General features: G+C 44.2%; 2 protein-coding genes across 5 annotated transcripts in view; one reads left to right on the top strand and one right to left on the bottom strand.

Annotated features, from left to right (window-relative positions):
* Positions 1-20,583, top strand: part of LOC111846999 (uncharacterized protein KIAA0930 homolog) — a 52,209-nt gene extending 31,626 nt beyond the window's left edge. For 3 of the 4 annotated variants that reach the window (XM_023817792.2, XM_023817793.2, XM_023817790.2), the window contains 8 exons: positions 9,769-9,873; positions 10,594-10,671; positions 10,824-10,925; positions 11,957-12,097; positions 12,724-12,912; positions 13,455-13,614; positions 16,625-16,780; positions 17,336-20,580. In XM_023817792.2, the coding sequence (XP_023673560.1) occupies positions 9,769-9,873; positions 10,594-10,671; positions 10,824-10,925; positions 11,957-12,097; positions 12,724-12,912; positions 13,455-13,614; positions 16,625-16,780; positions 17,336-17,376 (972 nt within the window). In that variant the 3' untranslated portion in view covers positions 17,377-20,580. Of the gene's footprint in view, positions 1-9,768; positions 9,874-10,593; positions 10,672-10,823; positions 10,926-11,956; positions 12,098-12,723; positions 12,913-13,454; positions 13,615-16,624; positions 16,781-17,335 lie in introns of all 4 variants that reach the window. The other variant, XM_023817791.2, reaches the window with a different exon arrangement.
* Positions 2,071-2,991, bottom strand: LOC111846995 (microfibril-associated glycoprotein 4-like). Its single transcript, XM_023817783.2, has 3 exons — positions 2,904-2,991; positions 2,609-2,791; positions 2,071-2,332 (listed from the first exon to the last, which is right to left on the bottom strand). The coding sequence occupies exons 1-3, from the start codon at positions 2,983-2,985 to the stop codon at positions 2,088-2,090; spliced, it is 510 nt and encodes a 169-aa protein (XP_023673551.2). The 5' UTR covers positions 2,986-2,991; the 3' UTR covers positions 2,071-2,087.
* Positions 20,584-22,933: the final 2,350 nt, after the last annotated feature.

The raw sequence follows: 22,933 nt of genomic DNA, 5'->3' as shown, positions 1-22,933 counted from the left end.
AGTGCTGCGTCATCTGGAGTTGGTTGTGATCCGTTTTTTTTTTTTTAAATGTATTTAAAAATGTGCCACTGGATGCACTCCTTGGCTCCCAGTCTTTCAGTGTGTAAATGATTAGTCCCTTTGCCCCCCAAAGTAGTGAGAGATCAATAAGTAGCCTTTCAACCCCCCTTCTGGGAAGTTCTAGACCCGTGTCCTTTATCGGTTTGGTGACCTACTTTACATGGTCTATTTGACCACGACGAGTAAAACCAATCAGATCTTTCCACTGTTTACCCTTGTAATAGACAATTAAAGTATACTATGATGCAATGCTTCATCATGTCAGCCCCTTTGTCCCTCTTTTATTGGTTGTTGTATTGATTGTCATCGAGTTAAACCAACCGGGGATTGATAGTATTTGGTAACCACACCCACCACGGGATTTGCAGCCCCTAAATCTCCTTTTCCTACATTGCTGTAAAATTATTCCTGGGATTTGAACTATGTGGATCAGTGAGGAAATTCTCCTGACAAAAGAAAAGTTGCCCACAGGCACAAAAGATACTTTTTTTTGTTTTTTTGCTTTACTTCAAGCCTTAGAAATGATATAATGAATTTGTAGTGTGGAATTTGATTTGCCTTTTTTTGGTCGTCTTTATTTCTTGGGTAAATGATGTAGAATTATTACATGGCCGTGAATCTGACAGATGAGAACATTATGAGCCACACTGCAAACACTGTTAATTTGCCATCTCCACTTGCAGTGTCTATTTAACAACCTCTCAGCCAGAATCAAAGTTCCCCACTTTTCTGACTAGTTAAAGGACTTGAGGGATCACTTTAAACAGAACTGGGGTGAATCATTTTAAGCTACATTGCCTTTTACGTTTATTTGGACGCATCCTAAAGATCTCCAGGTGCCGCACAGCGACACAGTGAAAAGGCCTGTAGACTCAGACCATCAGGGCTGGGGGTTCAGTTACCAGCCACCCCCCCACCCCAAATTCACATTCACAAACTGTGGAGTTTGCAAGTTCTCCTTGTGTTGTGTAGCTTTCCTCCAGCTACTCCAGATTTCTCCCATAATCTAATCTAAAGACATGCAGTACTGTGGACTGTCGTCTCGAAATTGGCCATAGTGTGTCTGAGTGTGTGTCCTGCAGTAGATTGCTGTCCAATCCTGTGTGCCCCCTGTGATGTCCCCTTAGAGTTGTAAATACTGTTCTTGTTCATTGTAAGTAATCCCACATATATACTGTAAATAAGATTTTAATTGTACAAAAGGAACATATCAGTACAGTTACCATTAAGTCTTATGGCACATGGGAGTATTAGAGTTTCTGTCCGTCCCATATATTAAGGTCGGTTGATGCGATTTCATTCTTGGGTTGACAGGAGTTGACATTTAGAGGACACAATTAAAATGAAATCTCTGACATCAAATTGGATTATAGGTAGCTGTCAGTCTATCTCACTGCTACAATGTTCTGGCTTTTGTTGACGTGCTTGTGCTGCTCATGTAATATGGAGCAAAACAGTAATGTCAAGCTGTGTAGCCTACTCATATTTCAATTAAATCACTCCATTAATTTTACTTGTATTGCTAACGTGACTGTGTTTCAGGAAAGGGTGCTGCTGCTGAAAACAAATTAACATACTTTTTGGCTGCAACATGGCAGGATCAGCTCATCAGGTTAATAGTTCAATACACAATTGAAGGCTTGGTAAACAGGCTAAATATGACTAGAAATTAGCTACTGATGGAAAAAATTACGACTACAGTGAAATGAATATTTTAATATTTACTATAATATTTATGGGACTGACTAATTTTATATGGGGATGGGGTGGGTTTTCTTCACTAAAAATTCTGGTCAGCGACAGGTGTGTAATCAGACATCACACGTCAAAGCACAGTGATGCACATTTATTACCGATACATTAAATTCATATGTACAAACTGATAAAGAACTTTAAGCCAAAAAGAAATCAGCTTGTTTTCATCATTATGTGTTGACCACTGAGTTTTTAATGATGATTAATAGAGATTAAGAAAAAGAAATTAAGAAATTATAAAGGTTGTTTCCTTGTTTGAGATGTACCATGTATTAAACCGCTGTCCGGATCTTCATGGAAATGGCCTTCATTGAGTAATAGTTTGATTTCCAGTGATACCAGCAGACTCCTTGGGCATTGACTGTGTCCCACATGTAGATGCCATTGGGGTTTACATAGTGACAATCTTCGTACCAGAACCCTCCCAGGTATGATACAGCACAGTTTCCGCTGTTGGAGTCTTGGTCACGGTCGAAGGTGGAGAACTTCTGCTCGCTATGATAACTTAGTGAATCTCCTTAAGATCATAGAACATGGCAAGTTATACTGGATTTATGAGCAGTCATAATTAATATTTCTGTGAGGAGTGATTGTTAGAGCTGTAGATTTCAGTTTGCATCCAAAACTACAGTACATTAGCCATTGTTTTTGTTGTTACTATGAGATTTATTAGAATCACTGCAGATGGATCACAAATTATCAGTATGACAATTATGTTTCAACAAATGATTTCGCATTTTATGTATGTTATGACAATTACAAAGAGCTGATTTGATCATGTGTTATGACTTACCTGCTCCCCCATCTTCGAATCCACTGACATGAAGTGTGTATCCATCACTTTCAGCATTGACCATCTGAGGAGAAATTGAGAAGGAGGAGTACTTGGCATGGACCTTGGCTCCCTGAAAGTCCTCCATGTCCACTCTCAGCTCATACCTTTGCTTCAGAGTCAGGATATGGATGGTCTCTAGACCTGTAGTCAGATACAGATGCTGAGATGGACATTGACAAGCTTCTGTGTTGCTTTGGTGCAAGCTAAAGGTTTTCATAATTTTCATACCATATCATTGTCCTCAAATCCTTACCCAGCCAGTACTCTCCTCCTGCATGCCCAAAGCCCCTCTTGTACTGATCCCAACCCCTGTAGAAGTTCACAGTGCCATCCATCCTTCTCTGGAACACCTGTGTTTTAAACATGAGACTGGCAGTAAACAGGTATGATGACTGACACATTGTAACAATGCATTATAACTGTGCATTATGTAATCACTTAATGTAACAAATTTTCATCGCATAATTCAGTGTTATCATGTAATGCATTGTTACACACACATATATATATATCCATCCATCCATCCATCCATCCATCATCTCCCGCTTATCCGAGGTCGGGTCGTGGGGGCAGCAGTCTCAGCAGGGAAACCCAGACTTCCCTCTCCCCGGCCACTTCATCCAGCTCCTCTGGGGGAATCCCAAGGCGTTCTCAGGCCAGCCGAGAGACATGGTCCCTCCAGCGTGTCCTGGGTCTTCCCCGGGGCCTCCTCCCAGTGGGACATGCCCGGAACACCTCACCAGGGAGGCGGCCAGGAGGCTAATCAGATGCCCGAGCCACCTCATCTGGCCACTCTCGATGCGGAGGAGCAGTGGCTCTACTCTGAGTCCCTCCCGAATGACCAAGCTCCTTACCCTATCTCTAAGGGAGAGCCCAGCCACCCTGCGGAGGAAACTCATTTCGGCCGCTTGCACTCGCTATCTCATTCTTTCGGTCACTACCCACAGCTCGTGACCATAGGTGAGGGTAGGAACGTAGATCGACTGGTAAATCGAGAGCTTTGCCTTTTGGCTCAGCTCCTTCTTTACCATGATCTCCTGTTGATCTCCCACTCCATCGTCCCCCCACTCGTGAACAAGACCCCGAGATACATAAACTCCTCCACTTGGGGGAGGACCCCATCCCTGACTCGGAGAGAGCATTCTACCCTTTTCCGGCCTAGGATCATGGTCTCGGATTTGGAGGTGCTGATTCTCATCCCAGCCGCTTCACACTCGGCTGTGAACTGTCCAAGTGAGAGCCAAAGGTCACGGTCCGATGAAGCTACCAGAACCACATCATCTGCAAAAAGCAGAGACCTAATCCTGAGGTCACCAAACCGGACACCCTCAACGCCCTGGCTGCGCCTAGAAATTCTGTCCATAAAAACTATGAAAAGAATCGGTGACAAAGGGCAGCCCTGACGGAGAAGAAACCTCACCGGAAACAAGTCCGACTTATTGCCGCCCATGCGGACCAGGCTCTGGCACCGGTCATACAGGGACCGAACAACCCTTAAAAGGAAGCCCGGCACCCCATACTCCCGGAGGAGTATGGGGTGCTGGGCTCCCCGAGGGACACGGTCGAATGCCTTCTCCAAGTCCACAAAACACATGTAGACTGGTTGGGCAAACTCCCATGAACCCTCCAGAACCCTGCGGAGAGTATAGAGCTGGTCCACTGTTCCACGGCCGGGGCGAAAACCACACTGCTCCTCCTGAATCCGAGGTTCGACAATCCGGCAGACCCTCCTCTCCAGAACCCCCGAATAGACCTTACCAGGGAGGCTGAGGAGTGTGATCCCCCTATAGTTGGAGTACACCCTCTGGTCCCCCTTCTTAAAGATGGGGACCACCACCCCAGTCTGCCAGTCCAGAGTCACTGCCCCCGATGTCCACACGATGCTGCAGATGCAGAAGTCCAACAACAAAACACCACTCGGGTTCAGACCGGGGGGGGGCGTTCCTCCCAATCACGCCACTCCAGGTCTCACTGTCATTGCCCATATGAGCATTGAAGTCCCCCAGTAGAACAAGAGAGTCCCCAAGAGGAGTGCTCTCCAACACCCCTTCCAGGGACTTTAAAAAGGGTGGGTATTCTGAACTGCCGCTTGGCGCATAAGCGCAAACAACAGTCAGGACCCGTCCCCCCACCCGATGGCGAAGGGAGGCTACCCTCTCGTCCACTGCGGTAAACCCCAATGTACAGGCGCCCAGCCAGGGGGCAATAAGTATGCCCACCCCAGCTTGGCGCCTCTCCCCGTGAGCAACTCCAGAGTGGAAGAGGGTCCAACCCCCTTCGAGGAGACTGGTTCCAGAGCCCAGGCCGTGCGTCGAGGTGAGCCCGACTATGTCTAGCCGGAACTTCACAACCTCGCGCACCAGCTCAGGCTCCTTCCCCATCAGAGAGGTGACATTCCATGTCCCAAGAGCCAGCTTCTGCAGCCGAGGATCGGCCTGCCAAGGTCCCCGCCTTCGGCCACTGCCCAGCTCACTTCGCAGCTGACCCCTATGACCCCTCCTATAGGTGGTGAGCCCATTGGAGATATATACATACAAACAAAGTAAGGCAATGAAAGTAATCTGACTTGATCTAACTTCAATCAATCCTCTTGAGGTGTCATCATTCTATGACTGTCCCTCTTGTCCCACTGGACACATCATGTTATTGTGGGTGTTTCCTCACCGTCCACTTGCCTCCATCGGTTTCCATGTCGCAGTAGACGTAGAGGGGTGAGGTGGGCCCTGCGGGGTAAATCTTGTATACCCCACTGATGTTAGAGCCGGCATTGTACACATCTGCGCAGTCTAGCGGCTGAGAGAGGAGGCCCGCAGACGCCAATGGTACCAGCACCAACAGTAAGACAGCCTAGTACAAAATTTATCAGATGAAAAGGGTTCCTTTTAAAGGCAACGGAAGATGAATTATGGAGCGCGTAGGAGCTGCAGAATTCTACCTCTTTTGGGAAATACTATACAATCTTTTGCGATTGACCCTTTAAGCTGTCTGTGTTTTTCATCCTTACATACGAGTATAGCATAAAAATAAGCATGTTTCTCCCAGTACTTTGTAGCAGTATCAGCACTTCACACCCTGTTCAGTGCCCCCCCCCCCCCAACCTCAATATTTGCCTGTTTATTTTAAAGCTTTCCTGTTAACATCACTGTCTAGCAATGATGTAAATTCTCTTACCTCCATTTTCCAGGAGTTTTGGAAAACTGCGTCTTTTTTCTCAAATTGAATGATCAAATTGCTTTTTCTGTACCAATCTCAGTCTGTCATGCTGCAGGATCTCCTCTACTTGGACACATGCTGTAATGTGTAAATATTTGCTCAGTGTGGCTTCAGCGAGATGAGACCTCTGCCCTCTGTGTCAGGGGGTGGGGTGCTTTTAAATCACATTCATTTCTTGTGTACTGTATGTCCCCTCAGTTCATGAGCATATTGAATTCCCTAACATTAGTTCAGAAGGTGAACATCTGTCAGTCTAAAGCACATTCCCATTACCCATCTCAGACAAAATGTTTGCTGAAATTGAAGCTAAATTTATTTATTTAATTATAATTTTTAATTTAAAAAAATTTATTTTACCTTTATATTACCAGGAAGTCCCACTATGATTAAAAATCCCTTTTACATGAGAAGCCTGGCCAAGGTAGCAGCTATACAAACTTACAACATGTTAAAAATACAAAATATACGATATGTTAGAAAAAAATCTATACATTAGACAGCTATTTAAAAATACTGACCTCTCAAGAAAAACAACTACAAGTCTCCTTCAGCAAATTCTTTATGATGCCCTTAAATTCATCAATGGAAAAAATTTGGCTAATTTCTTTTTTACACATTAGGTACTTGTATGTAAGTAAACCATATGTATTCCATGGTGTCCCGGGAATAAAATTACAATTATTTTTGTCTGAAGGTGGTGCTGTTTTATTTAAATCTAGTTTTATTTAAAGACACATGGACTGTTTATTTAAACTTTTTTTAGGCTATGTGAACTGTGACTATTCTGAGCTTATGAGAGTTTACTGAATACCATGGCAGTAAACAGTGTTTCTCTCACAATGCTGCAGGCTGATAGCTCCCTATTCTCCTGACTAGAGCAAACATGGGGCATCTCGTGTTCACCAGAGCATCTTTCTTGGGGTTCCAGGCTATTATTTCACATTCCACCTGTGGAACCTTTTGTAGATTCTTTTTACATTTTGTAGTACCTTTTTATATCTATTTCTGGTTGTTTTTTAGTCTGAAACTTTGATATTTACATAGTTTTTTAAAGTGACTCAGTCTGTTTCTGACATTTTCAAGAGTTTAAAATAAAGACAATTATTACATTTATTTTCAGTTATTGGAATGCATTTGTTTGAAACATAATTTGAACATAATAATATTACTTTTCTAAAATTAAATTTAGAGTTTTTGCTTTGACATTATTTGGTATTAAAAATTTTAGACAGAATAACTGTCAATTAGTTGTTCTGCGTGCTTAGGCTCCCTGACCTATACATGTTATTCAGGTCATAATACATTTAATCACATATATTTTTAAGAGTAGGGGATGAACATCCCTATCCACACCCAACCTTCTGGTTGTGGGTACCAGAAGGTGCATGTTAGTTTCATCTGGTGAAGAACAGTGGCCACCAGTTTTAGGTACACTTGTGACATATTCAACAGGGACCAAAAGTATACTTGGCCTTCAGCTGCATCAAAAATACAGTGATCTAAAAATGTACACCTTCCTGGATGACTGCTTTACAGTAATTAATTATTTTATATGATATTCGGGGAGCAATACATTTTTCTTTTTTCTTTTGTAAAAAATATAGCATGCGCCAGAGTGAGGACATACATCCTTACGAGTTAGGGTTCTGCTAGGGTTCAAGCTGCACATCACACTGGAAGCTCTGAGAAGCCAGAATGTGGGTTTGCATCCTCAACCAAAGGACCACAGTCAGGAGGTTCCTCCTTTAATTGGAAACTCTGACAGGCCACAGTCAAGAGGTTCCTTCTCAATCATAAGCTGTGACAGGTCACAGTTAGGAGGTGCACTTTTCTGGAACTGCTTAGTTTTTCAATGATGTGTGGAAATCCCGTACATCAAGTCAGTCAGGACCTCGAAAGCAGATCACACGGGGGAGTGTGAACCAGTCAGCGAGCATCGATCTGCTGACGGCAGAGAAGGTCAGCACCACACAGCAGATGTAAAGATGCACAGAAGTGTCGACATGCTGTCTTTTTCCAAACTACAGACACATTTGAGGTCTAATGTTTAGGTAAGGTTGCCAGATCCAAGACTCTTCTAAATGAATCAATGTTCCTCCACTCTTTCAAGCATGAATATCCTACATTTCATGGCCGAAGTCCATATTTTGAAGAGTCCACTTGCGTGCTGATAGCTGCTGTTAGGCTTCTCTTGTGGATGGATCATCTGTGCGGGTCACAGGTAAACAGAGAGAAAATGATCCTTTATTTTCCATTTGCACAAATACAAGTACAGGTACGGAGTGCTTCATTTCACATCTTGCTCTCTTTTAAGACATGTACAGACATATACACAATAAACAGCAAGAAGTCATCACAGCATTAATTGTTAAATATTTTAATACATTGTTTTGGGATTGTAGTTGGTTATTTTATAAAAAAAAACTATTTCTTGCTAACATATAATTTATTGACATTTAGCAGATTCTTTTGTCCAAAGTGGTGTAAAATGAGAATCAGACAGCAGGATCAGTAAGTCCCTGGAGCGTTTTGGGTTAAGGTGACATCTGCCTGCCATGGGATTGACACACATGTTGCAAAAACAAACTATTTTGACTGAATGGTCTCCTGAAGCCACCTGCACATGCCCCCCTCCCTCTAGTCTGCAGTAATACATTCTCTTGTGTAATTATGACACTCCCTATGCCCCCCCCCCCCCCCCCCCCAACCCAGCCACCTTCTCCTTAGTGAAATACACACCTCTGAGGCTTGGCTAACATGCATCCAGTTTACTGTAGAACAAGGTGTAAAAATTCATTATTGTGCTTGGGTGGCGCATACTGAGCCCAGAGGGTGCCAGGCGCTGGTGTTGTGAGAGACGATGGAGCACCTCCTGCTGTCCATTGGCCCGATGGCTCCCAGCCACAACCGCAGTGGCGAGGAAGAGCCCGGATGAAGTCCTTGTAGCGGGACAAGGTCGAACTCGTGACTCTTTCGGTGCATCGTCAGCACATCAGAAGGCTGGCAGCCAGCGAGGGCTGGCCACGGCCAAGGCACGAGGGGGGATGGCAACAGCCACACACGCTGCGTGACTGACAGCTGGGCTGGCCCGAGGCTCCGAAGAGGCGCTGTAGCCATTTGGGAGATGCCCCACCGTGGCTGCACTTCACAGACACGACCAGAAATGGAGCCGCCAACTCCAGCACGCAGTCAATGGGCCCACATGCTCACATGAGGACCCAGCTGGACCCACGATACCAACGGGTCGTATTCCAGAAGGCTGAGGGAAGAACTGCTGTATCTGTGGGTGGGGGCACTTAAATACTTCAGTAAATATCCAGCAGTATAAACAGATAAAACTATATGGTGCTTCGGGTCAACACTCACTGTAACAATAGCGCAAAAAATTACTAAATGAGAACTGCATTAAGGTCTGGTAAACCACCTCCATCACCACAGCAGAGCAGTGGCGATGAGGTCGTCCGTCTGTGGATCAAGGTGCTGTTTGGTATTCCAGGCGGTGTCGGTAAATAAGATTATGTCTCCCGCTTGCATGTGTGATCACTGGGGCAAGGGCTGCGATTACATCATCACTGCACTGCAGGGCTTGGTGCAGGTACTGTAGGTGCTTGGCTTGGAATGTGACACAGGTGCGGGACAGACCCTGGGGGTCAATCACACCCTGGAGTTTGTGGAATTCTCCACTTAAATCCATCCACCGACTCTGCATTCTGCTGCAGGGCCTCTCCTCCTCCTCGGTACTCATCCTCCAGGACGTCCACAAGTTCATGACCATCAAGTTAGAGATTTAGTGTTGGGATATAAAGGAAGACAGTGTACTTATTGGAAATCTGAATACTCAGTTACACTTTCGATTTAGGTAGCATAGTGTTACCTGCTCTGTGTGTTTCATACCTGTCTGACAGGTGGAAGTGGAGGTGTTTCGGAGGGATTCTAAGAAATTGCCAGGCCTGGGAGACCCCGACATTGACTGGGAAGAGAGCGTCTACCTGAACCTCATTCTACAAAAGGTGGGTGGGGGCTAACCCAGACATAGGGGGTGGCTGCAGGGTGGCACCTATCTCTCTCGGAAGCTTCACTGGGTTATTTTTTTCTCTGTTTCTTTTGAGCATGTAAACGAGTAAAGGAATAAAGTCTAAAATATACTTGCATCATCAGTTTTAGTGATTCAGAAATACATGAACAATGATCAGGGTGCACGAAGGTTTTAGGCAGACTTTTGGGAGATGTGTACTGGGACCAGGTACTCACAGAGACCCTTAGGATGATGTGTACAAGGGCCAGAGGTTTAGAATGTCTTTAGGTAGATGTGTACTGGGGTCAGGCACTCACAGAGGCCCTTAGGAGGAGGTTTACAGGGGTCAGATGCTCAGGGGGCCTATAGAAGGATGTATACGGGGGTCAGGGACTCACAGAGATCCTTGGGAGGAGGTATACAGGGGCTTCCTGAGTGCTTGACTAATCATCCCCCTAAAGGCCTCCTGAGACTGCACATCCCCCTGCACACATCACAAGGGCCAGATATATCACAAGGGCAGCCTTTAGGGGAATGTGTGCAGAGGTCAGAGACTCATTGGGCCTTTAGTGGGATATGTACAGGAGTCAGAGGCTCAGAAGGCCTTTAGGGTGATGTGTACAGGGGTCAGAGGCTCAGAAGGCCTTTAGGGTGATGTGTACAGGGGTCAGACACTCATAGAGATCTTTTTTTCTCTCTCTCCCCCCACCACCAGCTGCACTACGTGGTGACATGTGCTGTGTGCACACGATCAGATGCAGGAGATATTCACATTCACAAAAAAAAATCGCAGGTGGGGACCCAGCCATACATCGCATGCAGATTTATGTGAGATTAATGAAAAACAGCAGATAACTGACACTAACTAGCTGACTGTGTTACCTGTGCTCAGTTTGAAGGTATGTAGAAAAAAAATACAAAAACAACACCTTCCTTGTCTCTCAGCAAGTGTTTGCATCGCCCAGTAAGAATCCAATGGACAGCAAGGGCGAGGAGTCCAAAATGAGCTACCCAAACATCTTCTTCATGATCGACAACTTTGAGGAGGTGAGTGACGACACCCAGGACCACCCTGACCCCCTGTGCCCTGCTGTTCTCACATTATAGCCTCACAGTCTACACCAGTATCTCCTAACCCAATCCTCAGGGACCCACAGATTTTTGCTAGCAAGTGTGTCTGGCAGGGAGCTCCGAGGGTGCAAAAATGTAGACCGTCTGTGGGTCCTCGAAAACCAGGTTGGGAAACACTGGTCTATACCAATCTCCTTGCATTTCCTGAAGCTCTGTTTACTTGCATTTGTCCATCACTCATTCATTAGCTGACGGCTTTATCTTTCATGGGTACCAGGCAGTGCCAGCCTGTTATGTCAGGTTTTAATGGAAGCAGACTGGCTTTAATGGTCATGCAAGTCTTCCAGGTGCTGAGATGGAACCATAAGTGGTTCGTGTATTTTTCACACCTCAGGTTCAGGTTTAGGTTCAGCTAACTTTATTGGAACCTCTAGGAATATTTGGTTTGCAGTGGACGAGTCATCAGGACGTCTTGACACATGTTTTACAAACAACACAGACAAGTGACATCCATAATAAGAGCTGAAGGTCACAGACCTTACTAAACCACTTAAAAATGGTAGCTCTTTGGTGGAGTGAACTGTCTCGGGGTCATGAACATTGTGTAATAATAAGAGGCAAATGTGAGGCACCTATTTATTATTTAAAAACATAGGGATATCATTTGTATAAAGCATAGTTTATATAATTTTAAATCAACAAATATTTTTTTTCTTATGCTGAGCGTAAGATGGCTCAGTGGGTGGCTCTGTGGATTTACACTGACAGGGTCAAGGTTTCTGTTTCTGTACTACGCCAATATTACCTCTGGTCACCGATTTCCTTCCAGAGTCCACAAACTGGTGCTTGGGGTGAATCAGTGTGTTTACATGTCCCTTACTGTGCGTGTACCCTGTGATGGATTGGCAGCCCATTCAGGATGTAGTCCTGCCCTTCCCTGTGCCCTGGGATCTGTGGGATTTTATCAAGGATAACGGAAAGCCGCTGCTCTTGACCTATTTATACAGGTGTTCAGTGACATGACAGTGGGGGAGGGGGAGATGGTCTGTGTGGAGCTGGTGGCCAGCGACAAGAGCAACACCTTCCAGGGTGTCATCTTCCAGGGGTCCATCCGGTACGAGGCGCTCAAGAAGGTGTACGACAATCGGGTAAGAGGCGGGGTTTGAAATGGACATCTTGGCATCATTGGTAATCAAAGCAATGCCTTCTGGGTATACTATGAGGTTATAATATGTTCATTTTACTGTATTATGATTAGTATTAATGCATCAAGTATTTTATGCATATTTTAATTGATTTTTATACTTTCCAATGTACTTTTTAACTGAAGCAGTTGGGATTATATACCATATTAAAGTAGAAAACCTTAGAAAAATCCATTTTAGCCATCTTAACCTCCTGATCCACACGTAATAAGAATGTAGGTTATCTGTTGAGAATTTCATTCTTAAATCATTACTTCAGTGACATATGAATAATCCAAAACAGAGCTGATCTTCAGGGGCTATCAGTCTTCTGATCCAGATATATCTTCACAATTTAATTTGTTACAGTCCTCTGTAGACAATGTATAGAAAAGATATTTCAGTAGTTTGCAATATTGATTCTGCCAGACTAAATGTCATGGAATATACAGTAAGAATGTGTTTCAGGGCAGCAGTACCATAAGTTTTTCTGTAACACATTAGTCTGAGCCATGCCTGCTTCCACTGCGTTAATCGGGGCTGCGCTGGCCTGAGCTGCGTTAACTTGTACCAGATGCCTGCCATTGCAGGTTAGCATGGCTGCAAAGATGGCACAGAAGATGTCCTTCGGCTACTATAAGTACAACAACATGGAGTTTGTCCGCATGAAGGGGCCCCAGGGGAAGGGCCACGCCGAGATGGCAGTGAGCCGTGTGCCCACTGGAGACACCTCGCCCTGCAACACCGAGGAGGACCAGGACTCTCCACTGCATGAGCGGGTTAGTGGGTCAGGACTGCAGTGGGCCTCACACTGCATAAGGACAGGGCTGTCACACATCCAGCATCAAATACCCAAACACTTACCTTCAGATTCCAAAACACTTACCTTCAGACACCTAAACACATATTATCAGATACCTGAACATTTACCATCAGACACCTGAACACTTCAGAATCACTTTCAGATAGCCTTGCTGACTTCATTAGGAGGCAACAGCGTGACGTATTTCTTATAGTGTCGATTTGCGGACTCCAGTCTCTAACAGTTCATAATTCTGACTTTGTCTGGGGGTTTTTGTGTCTCTGGTCTGACTTTTGTTCATCAACATCCTGTCATGAGCATCATCACACCTGTCAGACCAGAATTGACAACAAAAAGTTCCTGGAGTGTCACACTTTTAGTCACATTATTCATAAATACATAAAACATCATCATAAGTCAGTGAACCGTTTGTAGGTAGTTTCCGTAAATCCCACTCTTGAAAGCTGCATCTTTGTGTGCAGTAATAATGCAGCCCTTGTCCTGATCCTGGCCCTGCAGGTGACCTCATTTAGCACCCCACCCACCCCTGAGAGGAACCGCCCCTCCTTCTTCTCCCCCTCGCTGCGCCGCAAGGTGCCGCGAAACCGCATTGCTGAGATGAAGAAGTCGCACTCTGCCAACGACAGCGAGGAGTTTTTCCGGGAGGAGGACGACGGAGGTGAGTGCACAGCCGAGCCGGATGCCCGTCTGAGACAACAGACGGGCAAAATAGATCGAAGTTCATGACAAGAAAAGAGAAAAGGAGATTAGACATGAAGGTAGAGTGTCTACGGGAAGCCACATAGCCTAATTCAGGGGTAGGGAACCTGATCCATGGAGAGCAGGTGTGGATGCAGGTTTTTGGGATGAACTCTCAATCAGCCAATAATAAAAAAGTGATTCTGAGCTCCAGTCCTAAGGACCCACTGTAATTGGCTGATTAAGAGGTCATCCCAAAAAACCCCACCCACAGCGGCCCTCCATGGATCAGGTTCCCTACCCCTGGCCTAAACAGTAAACAGATGGTGATTAGCTGGGCTGTAAACGTGGCCGTAAACATGACAGGAACAGAGCGACAGATCCTCAAGCATGCTGTCATTATCACCAGAGTAGAGGAGAATGTACCACAGTCTGCTTTTGCTGCGAGACCATGTAGAGAGGGTGGAGCACTGGGTTACCAAAGAGCAGTGGAGGCAGAACATGGGTTAGGGGTGGAAAATGGTCAGCTGAAGAGTCTCGCTCTGTTAATAGAACCGTTCACAGTCCAACAGAGACTACAGATAAGCACTACCCAATGTTTGTCAGCCTCGGGAAGCACTTTTCCTGCCCAAATTCTTTGTCTCCCTTCATTGACCTGATTGGCTGAATCACTGTGGGGGTGGGGACAAGGGGAAGGTGTATCACGTTAGGTTGCATTGTGTTGTTATGAAATATATCACTTTGTGCATAAATGATTATAAACAAAAATATCAGTGTGACACGGGGGCATCAGTTAGACAGAATGATTTGACCTTTTCAGTATTACTAGCATTAAAGTATTGTAGTACTGTATACATTATTTTATTGTTTTATTAATGGGAATGTGAATTATACAGTAGTTTAATGTCCAAACAGTTCCGTTACTTTATTCAAAGACCCCAGTTCTTTGCTCCTGGCCCATTGGAGCATCGGTAGTCCTTGGTATGTGGTGGAGGTCTTCGCTAGAAAAGCAGAGAGATTCTAATAAGACGCGGCATAGCGCCGGAGAAGATGTAATTCTGTAGTGAACTTTCCAAGTCACATTATTGACTTGTAATGAGGCCCATCGTGTTCTTTTTTATGCATAATTTAAAGTGCAAGCCTGGCTCTTCTTATGGCTGTTGAAGGCACAGTGACCCAGGGAGACCCAGCGAGGACAAGAACACCAATTACACACACAAGCTGGCACATCAGAGTGACCTGCCCAGCTACCACATGCGAGGGAGAGGTTTGGGCAAAAGCCTCATCCTAGGGCTAGTGCCATTTGTGGAAAAGTCTGCACGTTCTGCTTGTCTCTGATGTAGCCAGGTTTACCTCACATGGTCACTATAAAGCCACCAGCTATAAAAGCAAGACTCAGTGGGGATCAGAAAACTGCTGATTCCTGTACTGTGCTCACTGGGCCTTATAGTGAAAATCACAGTCTGGCACATCACCAACCCCCCCCCCCCTATATTATAGTGTGAAGAGAGGGAGAATTTTTTACGTTACCGATGTGTGACAACTTTATCCAGTTCCTTAGTATGTGTATGTGGAATGACTGCATTGATACGAAGTGCAGTATTCTTAATTCATACAGCCCGTATCATGAAATGTGGATGGCATTCTGAGCATTCACTAATGACTAATTAAACATCATGACCTTTCACTAACCCCACCAGAGGAACCTGAAGAGCACCTCACATGGCACCTAACAGCTGAGATGCAGTCTGTCTTGACAGAGTATCCTGAGCTGTCTGGCCTTTGCAGGCCTGACTACTAAGGAAGGGAGCAGAGGGGAATGGCCAAGTGGCAGGACTCGCTGGGGTCTGCCTCCTGCCATCTGTAAGAGGCAGGGAAATTGTTTGCAACAGTGCAGTCGCTAGTGGTTCTCCTCCCAGCACCCCCCAGCCCACCGCAGTCTCCTGATTGGTGATGCCTGACTATAGCATTGTGTCAAAGCAAAGGAGTGTCTTCAGTGGTGGCAGATGTTGCACAACAAGATGGCATCACTGGCACTGACCAGGTGAGAGCTGTGCCTCTCTGTGGCCTTGTCCACAGCCCTGAACAGGTTGGGCTGTCTCAGGTTTTGGCCAGTTTGGGCTTCTAGGTAACTCTGGTTTTAGCTGCATTCTAATAAAGAACAACAAAGGTCCAGAGTCCATCCCAGAAATTCAATTGGAGGGTTTGCCCAGTGCTTAAAGTGGGGAAAAACACGTGCCAGTACTCCTCTTATTCAGTTATTCCAGTATCAGCTGCCTGTACTTCCCTTGTTATTCAATACCAGGTGCCAGCACTCCACTTGTTATTCATTACCAGGTGCCAGCACTCCCCTTGTTATTCAGTACCAGGTGCCAGTACTGGTACCAGTACTGGCATTGAATAATGAGGGAAGTGCCAACACCTGGCATTGAATAGGAAGGGGAGTACTGACACCTGGTACCAGGTGTCGCACTCCCGTTGTTCTTCAGTATCAGCTGCCGACACTCCCCTTGTTATTCAGTACCAGGTGCCAGTACTCCCCTTGTTATTCAGTACCAGGTGTCAACATTCCCCTTGTTATTCAGTACCAGGTGCTGGCCCTACCCTTGTTATTCAGTACCAGGTACCAGCACTCCCCTTGTTATATTAGATATTAACAGGTGCCAGTACTCTGAAGAGAAAAACAAAGAGGTGCATGTCTCTGGACTGCAGGAGGAAACCGCAGTACTCAGAGGAAACCCCTAAAACCAGATATGGGATACAAATGCCCAGTACTGGAGGTGTGACGTAGCAGTATTACCCACAGGGCCAGGATGCCACTTAAACCAATCAGTGTCTTGTTTTTTATAGCTAGCTGGAAGTGGATCAGTGATGTATCTCAGTGAGTACAAGACTAGGGGATGTGAAGAAAGGATGTAGCCACTCAGCCGTCCGCAAGCCACTCCCCAGCCTCCCTCTGAATGATGCTGTGTGTGATGTGTTCCCTCCAGACCTGCACAACACCACCAACCTGCGCTCACGGTCCCTGTCTGGGACAGGGCGCTCCCTGGTGGGCTCCTGGCTGAAGCTGAACCGCACGGAGGAGTACTTCCTGCTGTATGCCCACCTCACCTACGTCACGCTGCCTCTGCACCGCATCACCACAGGTGGGTCTCACAGTAACTCCCATGTTAAATGGCCATGTACTGGAGAAATAGGTGTGTCATTCAATTTCTTCTTAATGTTACCATTTTTTATTGTTATCCATATTTTTCTCAACTGCTTATCCTGGAGTCTATATAAGATAGTACAAGGCTGGGGTAGACCCTGGGGTAGAGCCAGAGCAAGGCTCGTAATAATAATGTTATTATTACTGTAATTTTTAACAGCATATTTAACAATGCGGTACTTTGAGTTTGCTATTTGAATTAGTATCTCTTATATTTATTATATGTTTATTAGTTAGGTTTTGCAAATATGCAAGCTGTTTTCCTTGTGTTCTTTTTTTGAAGATAAAGAGGAGCCGGGTAGATTGGTTTAATATGTAGTTTTTGTATTTTTGCTCTGCCTGGTGACAAGCTAATATTGCAATGTGTTTGCTTAGATCTATTGAGGTGAGGACTAAAAAAAATGTGTCCTTTTTAGTAGTTGGGTGTAGGGCACAGCACAGCTCGTACAGTGACTGGTCTGTCTATGAGCTCCTTTCTCTCTCTCCCCCCAAGATATTCTGGAAGTGAGACAAAAACCCATCCTGATGACATAGCACAGACCAGCTGCCTCACTCACTACCAAGTGCCTACTTTCATCGGGCAACATGGACAACACTACCACCTAGTGTTGGGACAGAGAACCAAAAACAGCAGCAACAAGAACAGAGGAACACACACAAACAAAAACAAAAGGGAAGCCTTCAAAATGAAAAACCAGCCACTCTGAAAGTGCCTCTTTCTTCCCTCGAACTCCCATCCTTTGGGGAGCAGGAGGTGCGAGGCAGCCTCCATGCTAACGGAACCTGGACACCTGGTGGCCCCATCTCAGACACCTCACCCGGAAATAAAGGGGTGCCTCTTCCCTGAATGTGTATCAGTATCGCCGTCTCCTGTAAATAGCCTGATGCCTAGATATTCGCTACTCAGCTGGCCTCAGTGCAGGCCTTTCTTTTCATGCCACGCAAGGGCCTTTTTCCTCAAAGAGGCAATGTACAGCATTTTACTCAATTTTCATCCATTAGGATCTGTATGTAAAAAGGATTTCGCTATGGGGGAAGTCTGTCCAAGGGGTCAGTGTGTCTATGTGTGTGTGCCCTAGCCTTTGTTATGTCAGTGATGCCATTAAGTGACCGTCAACTGTATACTAATCTCATTTATGCTATAAGATACAGGTGATGACCTTCATTTTTCATCCATTCTCCACTCACGGCGCATCTTGAATGACTATCCCTGGAAAATATTATTTTGGGACATTCGTTAGTCACTTAACTTACATCATTGGAAAGAAAGACGGAGCCTTGAACTAGGTAAACAATAATAAAGCACGAACAGGAAACATCAAAATATGCCAATAAGTAGCCAATGATGTTAGCTAAATACACTGTTTTAGCTAAATCATGGCTAAATAAAGCCATAAAAATGTCAGACTGTTGTGGAACAGGGCCCCAACCCAACAAAAGGAGCGTCTGACAGCATGCATGGCTACAGGGCCCATGTTTCTCTCAACTTTATTTACACCTGTGTGCTCTGGCCATTTCTCACATGACAGTGACCTCCTGACCTGTACTCTCCCTGTGCGACTCCCTGGTGATTGAGGGTTAGGATGAACACTATGCTTTGATTCCTTATATGCATTCCCCATTTGGAGCATCTAGATTCAGTTCTTAACCAACAAAGTGTCACACTTATCACAAGCCATGTTCAAATTATGAAGTCTTTATGTACAGTGGATTCATTTACCTGTGTTTATCGCCACCAATATGTATTTGCTTTCATTGTCTGTTACTGTTAATGGGACGAGGCAATACTGCATGCTTCCATTTAAGACACAAGGGAAATGATGGTGATGGAATAACAAATGTTTTTTTTTGGCCATCTGGAAAGATCAGACTCCGATCAGAGCTCTGGGAAAGGTAATTAGTTCAGCTCACTGAAGACCACAGCTTGAAATCCATCTGTGACGGCCATTGTGGTTCATCATGAACTTGTGCTGTGAAGTTCTAGAAATGTCTTTGGTGTGGCTTTATCCTTTGACACAGAGGGCTGTTTCTCACTTTTGGAATTTTGGAACCAGTCAGGGATGGACTAGCATTAAGGGAATGTTTTTGATAAACTGACACCAGTGAATTGAGTAAGAGATTTAAGAACATTGGAAGAAAGATTTCTACCATGCCCTCAGGTCCTGACCATGGCCTCTGCTGACAACAGATCAGTGATCTGCCCATTACACTACTGTATGAGAGGGACGTTATAACCGATTAACAATCTTCCACTCTCCCTTTGCCTTTGCTGAAATGAACATAGTCCTTATGAGTTTTGGGTTGGGTTGAGTCCCATTAATGTGTTTTTTTTCCAAGTAGTTATTCTGGGTGGGTATGAATAAGAACAAAAATAGCTTTTAGCTTAAACTTTAACAGGTATGATAAGCTGCACTGCACTCTCTGTATGTTGTCCCAATATGGTCATATGACCAGTCTGTTTAAATGGGCTCAGGTCCCTTCCTGCTTGGCTTCAGCTTGGGTTTCCATACAGCCTTCTCAGACGGGCTTTTGTATATATTCCACCATGCAAACCCTCACACGGGTCACAGCTTCCGGCAGAAAAAGGGAACTCTATGTGCCTTTGGGTGCCAAGAATGTCAGCTCTCCACCACCAAAGGCACAGCAGCACCTCAAGTGAAATGCCACATGTCACCACAAATGGTGACGCCATTCCTTTGCCGTGCATCTCTAGGCAAATCCAATAGTCTGTTTGTCAAGACACATTAATTGTGGCAGGCAGAAGGTTTAATCACTATGACACAAGCACAGTACTTAAGAGCACACTTAAAACTGGTCCACGGTGAAGCAGTAAGATAAGGACACACTCCTTCTCAGAGGTCTGGTTACATGCTTTTAACATGACCTTTCTTCATCTGTATTATACAAACCGGCCATTTTCAAGAATGTAGTTAACATTATTATGATGAAATTTTCCTGGGCAAAATAGTATATTTAAGACTTATTGAAGCCTGAATAAGGGAGGACTTATTCACTACACCAGTGAATCTCAATCTTGTTCCTGGTATAACCCCTGCCAAAATGTTTTCATTCCAACCCATCACATTCATTATTAGCCTATTAAGGACCATCTGGGCCTGATTAAGGCAGGGTTGGAATGAAAACATATTGGAGGGCACCAGGAACAGGATCGAGAACCACTTGCACTACACCATGAAAGGTCAGTGATACAGAGGCGTGGCCTCTTATTGCCCCATCCCACCCCCTGCAGACAGAACAGGCAGCATACGTTCAATGTGTCCCTCTCACACTGAGCCAATGTATAGTAACTGTGTGTCAATTGTGAGAGCTAAGCTGTACCCTCACTGTGTGAACTGCTAAATCACGCTTTGACACATGGGAGGCAGAGAACACCCAGGCAGTATTGTCAGTCACTTTTTATATTTTTGTTTTCTTTTCTATATACTTTAGTTCTCTTGTGAAGTCCATATAGAGTCTGAATACAAACCACACGGAGGAAAATGTTTCTGAAGGAGTTTTTTTGTGGAGCAAGTGCTAAGAGCTGCTTTTTATAATTACACAAATAACTTGAAATGCATGTTGTGTCCATGACTCTGTTCAAATTATTTTGAAAAATTATAATTTTTTTTCTGTACTTTAGGAAAATACAACGGTTAACATAAAAAACGTTTTGTTTCCTCTCTGTGGTCCATTTAAATTTTGTTAAAGGCTGCAAAGTCTCACTAAAATGTCATTTTGCGTCCAAAAACGGCTAGAAAAACAAATTACAACAAAATTCCTGTGTGTCAGGGTTGTGCAGAATTCAGAATTTATTAATGGTGTCCCATTCCATTCATGAATTGGAATTTGAATTGAATTGGCCATACCCCACAGGATGTTGAATTAGAATCACAGGAAGAAGATTTTTTTTTCTAATTCAATGCAATCAGTCATTTAGTATGTCATTTAACTTACTTTCTAGATGGTAGTAGGTAAGCACTGTACCACCATACCGCCCCTAAGTCTTTTTCTATGAGGACATTGTCTTTGCATATTTAATTCTTTATGCGTTTTAGCATTTTTTAGGAGTCTGCAGTAGCTTTTCTAGTCTCTTCCACCACGGTACACAAAGTGACAGTTAAATTATTTATTCTGTAGCTGACACTTCAATTTTTGTATTCTTTCATTCTGAATAACACAACATTTTTATAACAATGATACAGTGTATGTTAACATGTTTATGTGTAATCCATATTGAAATATTAAGCTTTACTGTTAAAAGCTACACCTACACTGTGTACAATACCAGTCAAAAGTCTGAACACCCCTGCTTTTAATGCATTTACTTAGACTCTTCAAAATAGCCGCCTTTTGCCTCAGTGACAGCATGGAAGACTCTTGGCATTCTTTCAAGCAGCTTCCAGATATAGTTACCTGGAATGCATCTCCAACAGTACTGAAGGTGTTTCTGGAAGTTGGCTACCTTGTACTTTTTTATTTTTTGGTTCAGCTCATCACTCATCCCAAACCAGCTCTATAGGGTTTATGTCGGGGGCCAGGTCATCTGTTGCAGTACATATCTTTCCAAGTTCACCAGGTAAGACTATGTAACCTTGAGGTATGATTAGGGTTGTTATCTTGTTGAAAAACAAATGATTTTCAGTAGGTGGGTCCAAAATATTCACAGGAACTGTATAAGGATTTATTTGTATTCAATTCCATTTTACTTTTACTCCCTTAAATTCAAACTGGAATTCAATTCTGCATCCTGCTTCAATCACAGTTCAAATTCATGAATTGATTTGGAATTTCTGGGCTATTCTCAATTCAATTCTGAATGGTGCACAACCCTGCTGCAACTTATCAGGGTTGGAAGGAGGGGACCACACCAGTCCATCCTGGGTAATATGTCAGTTGCTTGTTACAGGACTTCACTGGAATCGGGGATCCAAAGGGAGAGCAAACCAAGAACCAGACCGCAAAGCTGAAGATTACCAGAAGATCCAAAAGAGCCAGAAGATCCATCCAGAGAGTGAAGGGTAAGGCAGGCACATGTGTGGACATAGGGGCAGCAGGACACACTAATTCCAAGACAGGGGATTAGGTATGGGGAAGGAAGGAATGGAAAACCACACAGGAAAATATGCAAGGAAGCAGAAAAAATCAGGGGAAGTGAACACTGGAACTGGCACAATCACATCAATACCCTGCACCGATGAAACCAGCTGGACCGGTTAAATATGTCTGGTAATTAACTTAAATGAGCTAGAGCTAGAATTCAGTTGAGAGAGACTGGACGCAGGGGCGTGGCAGTGATGTGGATTGGGATCCAGCCTCACATGGCTCACCCACTAGAAATATAAACATGTATTTTTAAAAGTAAGTTCATGGAATTTATGGTCAACACCTAATTATGACCATAAGATCTTAATGATGAAGGAAAGTTGTAATGCTGGAATCCTGTTACAGGTCTTACCCGTACATCCTTCACTCTGCTCAGATTTCTGATTTCCAGAGATGATATTAAGCTGGTTCTCTCCACACAACAAGCAGGTACTCACATTTATTGGTATAACAGTACACACACTCCTAGAATTAAAAAATATGGTTGAAAAAAAAGAAATTTCAAGCTATTTCACAAAGGGACATTCATCACGCTGTAGGAGAGACGCTATACCAACAGACATTCTTACACATTCTTGGTCATTAACATTTATAACAACTTTTATTTAGCTTAATTGAACTAATTATTTAGATTGTAGTTTGTCTCTCTCAATCATTATTTCCTGAATATTGCTTTGTGGTTTTGCAGAAAAATGAGGATAAGAGATGCTATGGTCTCCATGAAGCAATCCTGTCCACACAGAAGTTGGCTACTGTATCAGCGTCCTGGGTTTATAAACTTTATTTTCATGTATTCCGAGAATCGTCCTACACCTCATAGTTTGAGAAGTTCTGACCTGTACAATGTTCCTGGGAAGTTTGAAAAATAAAAGGGTTTTACCCCAACTGGTCCCACAAGGTTGGTAGCATAGAATTGTCCAAAACGTCCTGATGTGCATATTAAGATATTTTGGTTCATAAAGACATAGTTCGGTGAGTTTGGTGTGGA

This window comes from Paramormyrops kingsleyae, chromosome 1 (assembly GCF_048594095.1).
Source record: "Paramormyrops kingsleyae isolate MSU_618 chromosome 1, PKINGS_0.4, whole genome shotgun sequence".
Classification (NCBI taxonomy): Eukaryota; Metazoa; Chordata; class Actinopteri; order Osteoglossiformes; family Mormyridae; genus Paramormyrops; species Paramormyrops kingsleyae.
This window is presented reverse-complemented; position numbering and strand designations above follow the sequence as displayed.

Bases quoted from the DNA above. Each gene is read 5' to 3' on its own strand.
- LOC111846995 (XM_023817783.2), bottom strand. From the start codon at position 2,985: ATGGATGGCACTGTGAACTTCTACAGGGGTTGGGATCAGTACAAGAGG. The intron at 2,792-2,903 runs GTAAGGATTTGA...ATCTGACTACAG, and splicing joins AGGAGGAGAGTACTGGCTGG to GTCTAGAGACCATCCATATC. The intron at 2,333-2,608 runs GTAAGTCATAAC...TATGATCTTAAG, and splicing joins ATTCGAAGATGGGGGAGCAG to GAGATTCACTAAGTTATCAT.